Genomic DNA, 14,669 nt, shown 5'->3' with positions numbered 1-14,669 from the left:
GTTATATTAAGTATATAAACAAACTATTAAAACACTATCAAAAAAATATATCGATAGATTGCAAACAAAAACGCTGACTATAATGGGTTCATGACAAAAGTCATGAAAGAGGGGAAATGAGGTAATAAAGATATCTTAAGCGGAAAAATACACTGGTAGAAACAATATGGACATCACTGGAAGAACCAATATGGGCATCCGGTGATATAGAATAGGATCGCCTTTAAAAAAAAAAAAAAGTAGTTCAGGTAGAACATAATGGTACCAAGAACCGGTTGGTGTAAGTATTGAATATCAATTTGCAAACACTGAATAATGTATGGTTTGGAGAACAATATTGGAACCTGGACAAGTATTATGAAAAAATAAAAATGGTTATGTAAGGGTCCTTGAAGAAAATGTATAAAAGATGTGCCCACCTGAGACTATTAGACATTCTCCTGTCAATGCCTCATTTGTAACATTGAGCTCAGAATAAAGACAGGACCAGCAGTTCTCTTCAATTATTTCAAAGTCTGGATCTTTATTTCTATTGAATTGAATTGTGTATTGACTAAACAGTGTTGAACTTAGGAAGCTCTAGGAACGAAACTTTCTTTAGTCATCCTACAGGAAACAGGTGGATAGAAAAGGACAGAAACAGCAATATCACAGGCTGACTAATTTACTGATTATATTTAAAATTGCATTCATTCAAAATTTCTCCTCCCAAAGTAAAAGAATGGTGTCTCCAATCCTTAGAGTTCTGAATGTCAGAGGTTGGTGAACAAGTGCTCAACCATGGATGGCATTGCAAGGCTCCCCCCATTGGCAATGCACAAAAGCTGCTTCCAGCAGGGTTGGGTTGAAGTAACAGCAAAATGTAATAAAAACGCAAATGAACTTGATTCTTTAGTGCTCTGGTGAAGCAATTTTTAATCTATTGATGCAAGGTCCCTTGTGCTGTCATTGTACATTGTACATTGTGTATATAATCATAATATACATATATTGTACATACATTGTTAATATATTTTTGTACATACATAGAATATATATATTTATCTGTATATATATTTTTTTCTCTATGCACCCCTGGTTCTCTTCCTCAGTTTGGACAGAGCACTCTCCACCATTTCACTGCGTGTTATACTGTGTATGACTATGTATGTGACGAATAAACCGAACTTGAACTTGAACTTGTCTGTGGTCCCACCTGGTCAGACCCACGATTCCTTCTGCCTAGCCAACTACCTACGAACAACAGACAAAGAGAAACATTTCCTACCCCCACCTCACACACCCCCGCCCATCTAATATGCATAGGGGGGGCATGGACCCGCCGAAATATTACAGCTTGAAACGATGAGTCTAGAAACAGGTCCGATATTTTATACTCCAACAATGAACTCATGACAATAAAGTGGCTCTTGCAGGTGTGAATGACAGTGAGAGCGGACCCTCTGAAACAAGCTTTAGTGAAAACATGAATAACAACGAAACCGATGGGTGCATCAACCCACCGGTGCTAGCAGTCGTCGTTCGAGCTGTGATCAGGAATCTGATGTATAGAAATATTGATGAAGATATGAGAGAAAACTGTCACGGCTGTGCTATTGACCATCCTAGTCAGCGTCAGCACACATGCCTGTACGATCCGGATGAATCCTATTTCAGCCTCAACACACCTAAGCTGATACAATAAACTGTTCAAGCCGTGGTTCATACATACTCTAGCCAGAGCTTTGAAGCTGTGCGGCATTCAGATACCTCCATCCTCTAGCAAGATTCAGGCAATCGCTGAGGTAGTGGTAACCGACCTGCAGGAAGAACAGAATATCAAATCCACTCTCAAAGAGTTCATAGTAAAAAACAATAGCGTGTGCGGGGAGCAGGTACAAGACGCCGTTGTGGACTACTGGAAGCTGCACGAAAACCTGAATGAAAAAAACGATAGCATGTGCATGGAGCAGGTACATGACGACGTCATGGACTACTGGAAGCTGCATGAAAACCTGAACAATGAAAACGATAGCGTGCGGGGAGCAGGTACACGGCGATGTCGAATACTACTGGAAGCTGCACACAAGCCTGAACCCTGGTGCTTGAGCCAAATGGGAATCTGCATGGACACCAGCGCTGGTCCTTTAACCGAGAAAAAAAAAAGAGTGCTGAGGACGAAGTTGATCACGCTGTTCTGTAAAACCCTTGAAAATAGAGTCAGAACCGTAAATCGATAATATCAAATCCGCATATAATTTGGAAAAGCTGATGTGTGTAGTATGTGAGTCTAGTCAGTGGAGTTCTCTAGTATCGGAAGCCAATAATACATGTTATCCTTTACACATATGTATATGTATATATATATATATATGTCATGTTATTTCACATATGTTTGAAAACCCGATGAATGTAAAAACGGGCATATATTATATATATATTCACATATGTAATAGATGTATGTGTTTTGAAACTAAGTAACGATGAAAAGGTTGATGTATATAAAACCTTTGATTGCATGCTTTCATTTTTAATTGAATGTAACGTAAACATAACCTCTTTTGCCAAAAAGATGCTAATAAAACCATAATCCAATCTAGCACTCTTTTCATTGTGTTTCAATCATTTCGCCATGACTGAACGTCTGCTGAAAAATATTTACTACACTCCTTCAAACCCAGGATCCTATGGAGGGGTCAAGAGTCTGCAAAGGTCCGTGGTGGATGAAATCGGTAAACGGATTGATGATAAGGAAATCAAAAACTGGTTAGCAGCTCAGGATGCATACATGCTACATAAACCAATCTCTGTGAAATTTAAAAGAAACAGAGTCATTGTAAAAAAACACAGATGAACAATGGCAGGCCGATTTGGTGGACATGACCAACATAACGGGAACATGAAATTTATGCTAACGTGTATAGATATACTTTCCAAGTATGCTTGGGTATGCATGATGAAAAACAAGACAGGTGCTGAGGTTACCAAAGCCTTTGTTTCAATTCTAAAAGAAGGCAGAGTTCCTAAAAAACTTCAGACTGATGAAGGGAAAGAATTTTTTAATAAAAGTTTCAAAACATTAATGAAAAAAACAACGTCAATCAATTTGCTACTGGGACGGGACAAAAAGCATCAGTGTGTGAACGGTTCAACAGGATGTTGAAAACCAGAATGTGGAGATACTTCACAGCTATCAATACGAGAAAATACATCGATGTGGTACAAGACTTGGTTCATGCTTATAACAACAGCTTTCACAGAAGCATTCAAATGAAAGCCGTTGAAGTGAACGAAGGAAATTCCTTCACGGTGTTTAAAACCTTGTATGGGTTGTTTCAACTGAAAAAGGTGGAAAAACTAAGATTGAAGTTTAGAGTCGGTGATACCATCAGAATGTCACGATTAAAAAGACATTTTGAGAAAGGGCACGAGCAGGATGAATCACTTTATGGATGAATATTTTACTGTTTCTGAATGTCTAAGGAGAGACCCTCCTGTATACAAATTACGGGATTTTGATGGGGAAAATATAGATGGGATCTTTTATGAAGAGGAGCTGCAAAAGACTTTAGTGGCCTTTAAAACTGAAAAAAAATTGTAACTCGGGTTTATTTTGTTCATCAGCTCATCATACAGAGGTTGCCAACATGTATAACACCATACAATGTTATCAGGAACAAGGAACTCGTGATCGTGTGAACCTACGGAGATACATAAAATAGAATTATAAACCGTGAGCATAAAAAGATCATCATGATGGTATCTTCTTTACCAGAACAAATAGATGTTACATCATTTAATGATTCATTTAAGGAAATAGAATTACCTACTTCGAAGTTCAAGTTTTTCTGTATAGCTAGCCATGAGAATAAGAATAGCCATCGAGTTTCAGTCAATCAAAATGTTTCACGTACTCTAAAACACAATGGTCATATTTGATATTGATCAAAAATAATCAGAATAAAGATAATATCCTTTCCTAGCTCGCAAAAAGAATAGATACGTACATAATGTACATAATATGTAATGATCATTTGTTAAGATGTATGTTTTATCTAGACCTAAAAATTAATTATGACGCTAAGCCCTACCGAGTTAAATCATACAGTGCATGATAAATTATTTCAACCATTAGCTAAATAAATAACTAGATACACGTCAGCCTTTTTAGTAACTTATACTAATATAAAGTATAGCATGAATTAGTTAAGCATTACTGAATTGCTTACCTGTTCAAAACGGATGAGCCATGTCCATGTTCGTTCAGAGGTCTTGACAAAAGTTTTTAGATGTATCGCTTACAATTACGACTGTGAACTAAAGGAGTGAAGTACCGTAAAACACGGCTTTAAGAAAGAAGTGTAGGTGGGAAAAAAGGAAATGGTTTTCAGATAAAAGCTGTAAATTACAATCCACCCCTCCCCAACAACACTCTCAGATGTGGAATGCACTGAAAAGTGTTAAGGGCCCAAAGTGTGATAACGGACAAGAACCTAGTGTGATAAAACTTGTAAAGTAACCACATCCTGCTTTTTCCGTGAACGACGAGATGCCCGTGTACCTGCAGTGCCAGGGGATTTACTGTCTCTGGTTCGGTGGCGCTGAGACGTAGCGAACTCGGACTGTGCAGAAACAACTGGAGTTTTGTCCAAGCCTACCGTATCAGGAATGGGTTTGCTATTCCTCGACTAGTTTTGGCCAAGGGCGAGCGAGGGACTGCGGGTTGCATGACTGCACATTCCTTGACCAATGCATTGTTAATGATCCATTTTATTTCTGTTTGTTCATTCATACCACATCAAAGCCAGTTCACGTAATTTTCAAAGCCAGTGTGCGTGCCCTAAAAGTATGCAAACTGTTCAAAACATATGCCTTAAATTAGAAAATGATATGTTACTGATCACTGAAATAACCAACTTTCTGTAGAAGCAGATCCAGTCTGGTTAGCAGTGGCTCGCACTGCTGTCTGTGCAAACAGTTATACTGTGTATGACTATGTATGTGACGAATAAACCAAACTTGAACTTGAACAGTGTGCACTTAAAAAAGGGATCCTCGCGATTCTTTTCCAGCTGTTTGTCTTGGTTTTATTTGATAATGTTTCTCTCATCAATTATGCAAAATATATGTATTGAATTCTGTTAAAATTATTATAATAAATGCATTTATCTATTATATTTACACATTTGTTCTGTGTCTGAACAGGCAGGGTATGGATACATATACTTTGACATTTCCCAGATCTATAAACAAATCTCACATACAAGACTGCACCTTTTGCAAAATTGTATACTTGTTTTTGTATCTGGAGTAAGCAGAATTAAGGGCGTAGGGCACAGAAGACCTGTCTTGTGTTTTTGTGTTCGCTTTAACAGAGACCTCTTGTGGTGACTTGTCACAACTACGGCAAGAGGCAGCAGCAGATGACGCCAAAGATCACATTAGCTTGGACTTTCATGTTCTATTTGTGCTTCATTATGCGTACAGTAGTCGTGGCATGTTTTATTTTTCGCTTCATAGCATCTCATAACATAGTAAAGTGAACAGTGAGAAAGTGGAACCAAAGAAAGGACTTAACGTTGGGTCCCATGACAGTGTTGCAGTAAAGAAAGGAAAATAGGACATAGCTCACATTTCTTTTCAAGTAGCTCTCTCTCTCTCTCTCTCTCTATCTCTCTCTCTATCTATCTATCTATCTATCTATCTATCTATCTATCTATCTATCTATCTATCTATCTATCTATCTATCTATCTATCTATCTATCTATCTATCTATCTATCTATCTATCTATCTATCTATCTATCTATCTATCTATCTATCATTCTCCCTCTCTCTTGCTGTCCCAGACAAATTGGGACACACGTCTGTGCTACTGGTTTAGGGTTATGATTAGGGTTTGGTTAGGGTTAGGGTTAGTTTTTTTTGTTTTTTTTTTTAAACAATACCCATATTTTTATACATTATATATTTTATATATTTTAATGTTGATTGTTTTGGTTCTGTGTGAAGTTAAAATATTTTTTTATGCTGCACTTGGCCTCAATTAATGTATTTTAAACATATTGGATGTGAGTCCTTGACCAGCATGTCAATAAAGCTTCATCCAGTTGCTCTTGTCACAATGTGTTCAGTTCTTCTTAAAAGGGTAACATCGCAATTCTAAATTGTATTACAGTAAAGCAAAACATTAAAGGTTATTTGGTTGTACTATTCTATTGATCCTATAGTCAGTGGCTATCAATAAGAAATGATCAAGCACAGTTTTATTGGGTGTGTGTCTGGAAAGAGAACTACAGCACCCGGTGAGATTTTTGGTTCAAGATTAATCATCATGCAAATGATTGTGATTAACACTTTGTCTGTTTAATTAAACTGTTATACTATAAACCTAATATTTTAATAGGGCTGGCAACTTTCTAGATCCGATTACTACACGTGTGTGAAGTACAGGTGCTGTAGCTATACAAAATACAAATGTCCACAGTAGCCTAATTATAATATATGCATCCAAAATAAACACCAGAAGCCTGGACTAATGCTAATGTACATAAGTGCATTAAATCTAGGTAGGACTGCTCGATAGGTAGGATAACAAAACATTTGTCCCGCCATACAAAAGAAATGAGAGCGTGATAAGGACTCCAAGTCGCCACCAGATGGCGCCCGAAACCGCTTAAATGTATTCCAGTCGGAGATGCCTTTTACCTTAACATGCCAGGATACACACTCACTGGATGTTTAATCTTTCGAATGGGTCAGCTATATTTTTATAGTCAGGAAAGATTTTTTATTATTATTAATCAGTTAAGTAATTCAAGCTGTTGCATTTTGCTGAGTTGAGGGAATATTGCATAACCCTGTACTAGCCAAATAATTAGATTTGATGTGCTATTTTGTGGATTAATACCATACCTGGCATGGTTTTAATGGCACATGGTCAATACTTGCTGTCAAAATACAGAGGTTCATAAGAACCTCCTTCCTTCATAAGGAGACTCCTGTTTTTGAATCTGTTTCGCGCTAACACCACTGTTTCTGCATACTAGCTCTTACTGCTTTTTTGCAACATGTTTATTCTTCGCCGTTAGCGATAGCTTTATCTGTGAGAAGTGTAGATGAATTGCTGTTCTGTGACGTGGGAGACAAGGCAGGATGCAAAGACGAGCCGTGGTTCACATGAGACACATGTTTATTAACACACAAAACAAAATGAAACCAAACACGAAGAACATTAAGCACTAACATCGGAGGCTCGTCGCTTTCAGAGTCCTCTGACCCGGTCTATAAACCACAGGAAGGATCCTCATGGCGGGCCTCCTCCACCTCCACTGATGGATCCTCAGAGCAGTCGGATTCGGTGTCTGACCTGAGGCCGACGTCAACATACTCCTCACTCCTGCTGTAATCCTCATAGTCCTCCTGGTAGTCCGTGGGGGGATAGTAGGACCCTGCAGAGTCTGACCCTGGATATTGGTAGTCGTAATCGTACGGGTCCCGGTAATCCAGTGAAGGTAGGCAGGACTCTGCAGCATCTGATCCTGGACCACCACCAGGGCCCCCCCAAAATCCTCCAGAGATACTCTCCCCCGATGTGATGACAGGGAGTGTTCCCACAAGTATGGAGGATTCTCCTGCATGGGTTGGGTTTCCCCTTTTTCTTCTTTCCCTTGGCTCGAGGCAACCTTCAACGGTCGGTGTTCCTGTGACGTGAAGCCGGATGCAAAGATGAGCTGCGGTTCAGATGCCACAGACGTTTATTATCATACAGAACAAGACAAAACCAAACACGAAGAACATTAAGCATTAACACTACTTAGAACATAACAGGCAGTCTTAAAACACAACAAAGCAGCATACATGGGGTCAAACACTGACAAACAACAACAAAATAAGGGTTTAAATATGTGTGCTCACAATTAAAAGAACTATAGACAGATGCTGGTTCACTCCTAACATCTGCAAATTAAAATACAAGTTGGTTATTTCTCAAAAAGGACTGAAGCTCTTCCTCCGTCAGTGAAGCACCCTGGTAGTGTTCTCATATGTGGCGATGGAAGTGACGTCCATGTAAATAGGTGTTTAATCACTGCCATGTGCTACTTGGAAAAGAAATTAATCTTTTAGTATGAACAATGTTGGGGATAAAGAATGGGGACTTGTACATCTCCAATAGCGATTAGAAGACAATAACTGACACTAGGACACCTCATCTAAATATGTTGACTTGACAAGTATAGTATTATTCATGTTATACATCTATGGGTTAAAAATATGGAAAAAGTGTTTTAACAAGAACGCCAGAGGGGGCATTTACTATTTTGTGGAGAATAAAAAATGGCTCATTTTAATGTGTTAAAATTTTTTAAATTCTTTTGCAGAGAGGGAAGGGTGAAAGGACTGAGAAAGAAGGTTAGCACCTGCCCACCGGTGCTGGGAGTAGGCCTCACTCACCTGTCATGCACAAGAGACCTGCAGTCCCAGGGCACAGTAAAGGCTAATTTACTCCCTACATATAAAAGCTTGTAAAACTTGTTTCTGTTAGAGTGCTCCTAGACTGAGGTACCTACATTCCCAAGTCTGAAAGGTGAGATTCTACCTGTGCACGTAGAAAATCAGGTAGGCTGTTTTTGTCCTGCTCTTTCAGGATGGCTGGCTCAGTGCTTCTTGATACTTTTAAGTCACTGAATGACAACCAGCTCTGTCCTTCTCCCTCAGCTGTGTCACTGATATAGTGGCCTGTCGGAGTAGTCGGTGGTCCTTAGTCATTTAATAGTTTCTACTGCACGTGTATAAATAATGTCAGATTACTCACCATGGTCCATGCTGTCACCTAAATGAGAAACCACCGCCTGGAGTCTGTAGGTGCCAGTGGGTGCACATTCCTGCAACAAACAAATACATCTTTTTTTTCATACGATTAACTGAAAACGCATCACGGATCGAACGCCATCTCTGTATTAACAGGCCTCTTTCATTCTCTCTCATTCTGTCTCTGTGTCTCTCTCAGCCTGTATCTCTCTTCTTTTTGGTCTCTCTCTCTCCTCACCGGTAGGCTTACTTGCTGTCCTCTAGCTCCCTGTCCTTCTCCTCTCTCATTTACTACTGATGGGTTAAAAGAACTTAGTCATTATGGCAGATACTTATACACAGCCGTATTATCACTCCACTGTAAGAAAATGGCACAACTCTACCTGGCTGGGGACTGGAGTTTTCCCCCAGTTTATCATTTTGCATTTCTTGCGGTTTGTCCTGGGTTCCCGCTGCTCCACTGAGGACAAACCACAAAGCCATTCAGTCGGCATTTTGTAGCTAAATGGGAATGGGTGGACAGAGAAGTATGTGGGCACGGGTTGATGGTACGAGCTCACCTCGACTGCTGCCTGAGAGAAGCCACCCCAGGAAGGGCAGAGAGATCCAGCTCGGACGGGACGTCCATCACGTCTGAGAGCTTTTGGCCCAGCATGTCAAACCGCTTAAGGTGGAGGACGAAAATACTGTTCCAAGAGGAAAAGTGACTTAAGGACTGGAAGTGTGTGTGAGTGGAGGAGGGTGTGTGTGTTGGACTGGTTTAAAACTCATTCTTTAAGGTCATCTACGTCAGACGAGACTCACCGTGGCAGTGTGAAAAACTCCACCTCTTCAGTTGCCTCGCAGCCTGCTTCACACTCACAAAAACGCTCCAGTAGTGTTGGCTGAAAAAAGAAAGAGACCCTTTCATTGAGAGTGATAAAATCAAAATGGTAGCATGTCATAACTGTATTCTCTCCTTTACAACACAGTAATGAAGCCTTATCCAAAGAGGGTGTGTGAGGTGACCAACCTTAAAGTAAGTGTGTAGGCTGTCGGTCGTAGCAGGGCTCAGATTTACAGAGAGGTGGTTGTAGACATCCACTCTGCAGCTCTGCTTTCCACAGCTTTCACAAAATGGAGAACAGAAATGTTACAACATTTGCACAGAAATAATCTCCTGCATCCCTTATACAGTGTGTGAGTTATCACATGCTAATTTGCTCAGTTTTACAAGTAGATAACATCTTATCTAATGTGAAGCATCAGAGCAGAAAACATTTAGAATGCTCAGTCCATGTCTGTTGTTTTCCCAAACTCACACACACTCTGAGATTTGAAAGCTATGTAATGAATACAAGCTGAACTTGTGAGCATTTTAAATGTTCATATTTAAGTTATGTATGTTATGAAACTTTCATGAATACTTTAAACAGAGATGTCCGGAGAAAGCGCCTACTCTCGGTGAGAAAATGTACTTTAAACAAACACGTTAAGACTGGTTAAGACCAGTCCATTAACACAAAGGAGATATGCAACAGTGATACCTAATTACCTGGTACATGTGAGCACAGACTTGATATGAAACTCAAAGTTTGCCACAGGGCAGATGTAAGAGAAGAAAGAGGCCCTGAGTCTCTCTCCCTCCTCTTTCAGCTGCAGTAAGCAGAGCATCAGGAACTCATGAGCATCCTGTGGAGGACAGCACAGGAGAACATCAGAGGAGGATTTGCTCCTGGACTTCAACAGCAGCACGGTGAGAAAACAAAGGTGGCCGTGTGCAGTTCCTGCAGGGTACTGCGTGAGGTTCTGATGTGTTCTGAATGGCTGAGGGGGCCATTTAGCTGGACCTGTTCATAGTCCTCTTCGAATGCAGGGCAGCGGGCTGAAACACACTCAAGCAGGGCTCCCAGGAGCTGCACCTTCTGCTTTGTGCTGCGAGTGGTGAGCTGGGCCTGCTGCAGATCTGAAAAACATCTACACACAGCAACAGGGAGACCAAGTGGTTTATATCTCTGAGCATCACAGCACCTCCTTAAGCACTCATGATTAAACAGTTCATTTAGACCCATGTGAAGCCTCTGGTTCTGAACGGGTACCTGAGCATCTGGCAACTAGAAGGATCCGTCAAGCAGGATGACTGAGCTCTGATGGGTCTCCAGAAGCAGGAGATACTCAGTAGGCACTGCAGAGTGGCGTTCATATAGCAGCTGTTCCCAATGTTGGGAAACCTAACAGGTCATCCATGTTAAAAATAGATTTAGTGCACAAGCTCTGAAACATCCAGGCCACTACATGTCAGTATAATGGCTGTTTCATAATGTGAAGAAGAACTGCTAAATGACTTACTGCTCATTTAATTACAATATGTTTGTATTTGTATAGGAGAAAAAGACTGAGCTTCACCTGTGTAAACTGTAAAATCATCTACTCTTAATAGGCTGTGTAGTAAAACGCGGTGTGTATTCTCGTCTTTACCCGAGCTGCCGAATGTTGAGGTGTTCGACAGCGGAATGGATGGGGGTGTGGCCTTGGCCCTCACCCTGACCAATCTGACGCATCCTTTTACTCCTGAGGACGTGCAGCAGCTGTCGCAATAAATTCCGCGGCTGAACACGAGTGTCTGCCTGCATCAGAACAGCCGGAAACCTGAGAGACAGAAAAGAAGGGAGAGATGAATACAGAGTGGCCAGTTATGCACAAAATGTTCACATAACAACCCTTAGACAGATAAAGGTGTGAAGAATGAAAAATACAATGATGTTTTTTCTCGTTTTATGCCCTAAGGAAGTTACAATGGCAGTGCCATTGGGTAACCACCATGCCACACTTTTCTCTGCCACGAAGATGAATTTTGATAATGTACCCACCTCTCAATGCGCACGGAGTCCACATCTTTATCTGCAGCCTCTGTATAGAGAACAGAAACTTGGAGTAAATGTCCTTAACCAAAAACAGACTATGCATTTGAACAACATGATCAAATCTGCTGAGCTCTAACCAGGAACAATCACTGCTGTAGTCCTGAGCGACTCATATGAGGAGGAGGAGGAGGAGGAGGAGGCTTGACCAGGAAGGCACGACTGGGTAGAAGAGGCATTGTGGGATATGTCCACAGGTGAAAAGGAAGAAGCAGTACTGAAGATCAGGGACCCCTCAGAGGAAGAGGGGCAAGAAGTGGAGGTGGTCACATTCGCGGCGTGACCGTCTAATGCCACGCAGGAGTCAGACACTTTGGAGGATGAGATTATGTGTCTCCACCAACTTCTATTCGTTTTCTCCTTCTTCTTTTTCTGTAGAAAAGCATTGTAGAAACGTATTGATTTGTATATGCAGTATTATCGCGACTTAGCGATATCTCGGTATTCTTACAAGAATCTCATTTTGATTTAAAAAAAACAAAACAAAACTTTTTAATCATCTGCATTTGCGCTATTTTTTTTTTACAGGAAAATGCTAATTAGTTACGCACTGTAACGGCCCGAGTGCCGCTGGTCAAGGAACAGGACGTACAGACTCGCTCCACGGAGACGTTTATTAAGGATTATTAACATACGATACAGACACCGGCACTCACGTATAACACAAACTGTGACCGTGACAATGATCAACGACTGACAATAAGGCACACACTAACAAGGGTTTAAATACATACAAACATGACAAGAGTAAACCGATGCAGGTGTGTGCTGAACAACATAGGCAAGGTTACACACGAGACAGTCAACGCGGCGGGCCATACCACGTGACCAGTGGAAGCGTTCCGTGACATGCACAATAAATCTTAATCCTTTTCAGATTATCGTATTTAAAATCGTTCCCAAAGTGTAGGAAAAAACATACATACCTTCATACACGAGCAAACACAGCCCATCCTGTTCGAATCTGTGATCTACTCGATTAGAGAATTAAGTAAAATATCAAATATGGTTTTTACAGGTCCTTTAACTGATATTCGCGATACAGCGCACCTCATTGTTTTGTTTTAAAACGGAGTTTTGACTCTTAGATGTTATGAATATGTATTATTTCGTCATTACTGATGCAAGTTCTCAGTTCTCATACGTTGTCACCCTCTTGAAAATAAATATTATTTACGTGTGTGTGTGTGTGCGTTTCAAACGTAAGATTCTTTAACTTCCGCAGTATAGTTTGGTAAATTCAGGTAGCGTAATGTTTTTCCTAAAATCCTCACTGTCTCGCCCTGTGGTAAGGAGAAATGTTCCAAATATGACAGGTTACGTTTTATCATAGATAACTGGCTACAAAGTTACATTTGCGCCCTAATTTCTCTAGACATACATCTATAAGCATTGTTACTTTAAAACGCAATTAGTCTTGCGCTCTGGCAAACGTGTGCACCTGTAAATAATTACAATTATTTTAATGTACAACTTATTTTATTGTATAACCACACTGTAAATAGAATCCATAAGAATGTATTCAAAGCCAGAGTTGTAACGTTCAGTTATTTTTACAGGTAGCGGATTACTGTGCTTCTACTATCTCTTAGCAACAAGTGATTTTTTTTTCCTTCAGTATGACATGTGGGATAGTTTAGGGAACCTGATTTTTTTGTTAGATAAATATGTGTGGGTTATGACCGTTAAAAAGACCTGAACAAAAAAAATGTTTGGATTTTTATTCGCTGTCACCTTTCATCACGGGCAACATAAAAAATCACACTACTTCAATATCGCTAACATGTTACTGGCATGCAAATAAGACACCTGAGCACAGAGAGAAACCCAGTGTTATGATTACAGTTGACATTGGAACTAGCTAGATAGCTCATATTAAGACACTTCTTTGGAGAACACGTGCTAAAGTGTTTTCCCCACAATCTATATGCATAATTTATTTGCCAACTGTGACCAGAGAGAGAACATAGCTAGCTACCTTACTCACAGCCTAGGACTTGAATGGATTTTGATGAGGACTGCATATGTCTGGGATCAATTCAAACACGTCATGACGATGATATAAAACCTGATGAAACAAGCTTGACAAGCAGCAGTTCCGTTTTTCCGTGAAAGTATCAAGCACAGATGAAGACGTTTCTATGGTTATCTCGGTTTTATAAATATTAGCCTATAGAGTTGGGCTTAGTACGTGAATAAAAGATGGAATTAAACATGCATAAATTACGGTGTCCTGGAAAACCCATCGTGCTGCAAATACACAAAGCATATTCATCAAAGTGGTAACACACTTTAGAAATGCGGTGCAAATTTAGAAAACGCATACAACTTCAGGAACAAATCCTGTCACAACACAACGGAAGTGCTGTTTCCGGAGGACACGGAAAGGGGTGGACTTCTATGAGATTAGCGTGAAGTCTATTGGAAGTAGTGACAACTGAGTAAAAAGGGTTGGTTTTTTTTCCAGTTACCACGGTGTTATCAAGGGTAGGTATGTGATACAGAATGGAAGACCGACCTATTCATGCTCTGCATTCTTGCATATTTATTTATACATAAGGCAGCCTTAAAAACATGGGATGGAAATCCCATTTAACACAATATGCACTGTTTTACAGTCAGAGTGAAATAAGTAACATTCTCCTTTTAATATATATATTTTAAATGTTAAAATTCTTAACTATGTCAGTTAAGCTGCCAAAAATGCCCCTTTTGAAATTTGTATTTCTAATGTCACAAGAACACTTTATTTACCTATCTCTGCCTATTCAGCCTATAGAGGTTTAGCACACCCACTTAAATTGCCTTTCTCAGGCATTTCAGCTCTGAGTACCTTTTGAATGAAGCACAATACAGGGCAGCCAATCATAAAGGAGCTCATTTATCTTACATCCGTCTTAAAGGTGCAGTAGCAACAGGTGCCTGTTGAATTCCAAGCAATATCTATAGAGGTTGGAAATTGGTTGTGTAAAAAAAAAAAA

The 14,669-nt window shown here is 40.1% G+C and overlaps 1 protein-coding gene across 6 annotated transcripts; it reads right to left on the bottom strand.

The window, feature by feature from the left end:
* Window positions 1–7,147: 7,147 nt before the first annotated feature.
* Window positions 7,148–12,489, bottom strand: LOC113569122 (ubiquitin carboxyl-terminal hydrolase 29-like). Of its 6 annotated transcripts, none has more exons than XM_035523048.1 (13): window positions 12,423–12,485; window positions 11,769–12,060; window positions 11,638–11,677; window positions 11,246–11,416; window positions 10,867–10,998; window positions 10,618–10,744; window positions 10,323–10,459; window positions 9,801–9,894; window positions 9,593–9,672; window positions 9,349–9,474; window positions 9,172–9,248; window positions 8,793–8,862; window positions 7,148–7,710 (listed from the first exon to the last, which is right to left on the bottom strand). In XM_035523048.1, the coding sequence occupies exons 1-12, from the start codon at window positions 12,465–12,467 to the stop codon at window positions 8,807–8,809; spliced, it is 1,377 nt and encodes a 458-aa protein (XP_035378941.1). In that variant the 5' UTR covers window positions 12,468–12,485; the 3' UTR covers window positions 7,148–7,710; window positions 8,793–8,806. The 6 variants fall into 6 exon arrangements, with proteins under 6 accessions (XP_035378941.1, XP_035378942.1, XP_035378944.1 ...); XM_035523049.1 differs by having other exon boundaries at window positions 7,148–7,680; XM_035523047.1 differs by lacking the exon at window positions 7,148–7,710 and adding an exon at window positions 8,626–8,716 and having other exon boundaries at window positions 12,423–12,482.
* Window positions 12,490–14,669: the final 2,180 nt, after the last annotated feature.

The sequence above is a fragment of the Electrophorus electricus genome, chromosome 25 (genome assembly GCF_013358815.1).
Source record: "Electrophorus electricus isolate fEleEle1 chromosome 25, fEleEle1.pri, whole genome shotgun sequence".
NCBI lineage: Eukaryota > Metazoa > Chordata > Actinopteri > Gymnotiformes > Gymnotidae > Electrophorus > Electrophorus electricus.
Note: the sequence above shows the minus strand (reverse complement) of the source record. Positions and strands in the feature narration are given on the sequence as shown.

Coding starts and splice junctions, on each gene's coding strand:
- LOC113569122 (XM_035523048.1), bottom strand. CDS start 12,467: ATGTTGTTCAGCACACACCTGCATCGGTTTACTCTTGTCATGTTT. Junction 11,678..11,768: donor TACAGCAGTGATTGTTCCTG/GTTAGAGCTCAG, acceptor TTCTCTATACAG/AGGCTGCAGATAAAGATGTG. Junction 9,895..10,322: donor TCTGTGCTCACATGTACCAG/GTAATTAGGTAT, acceptor ATTTTGTGAAAG/CTGTGGAAAGCAGAGCTGCA.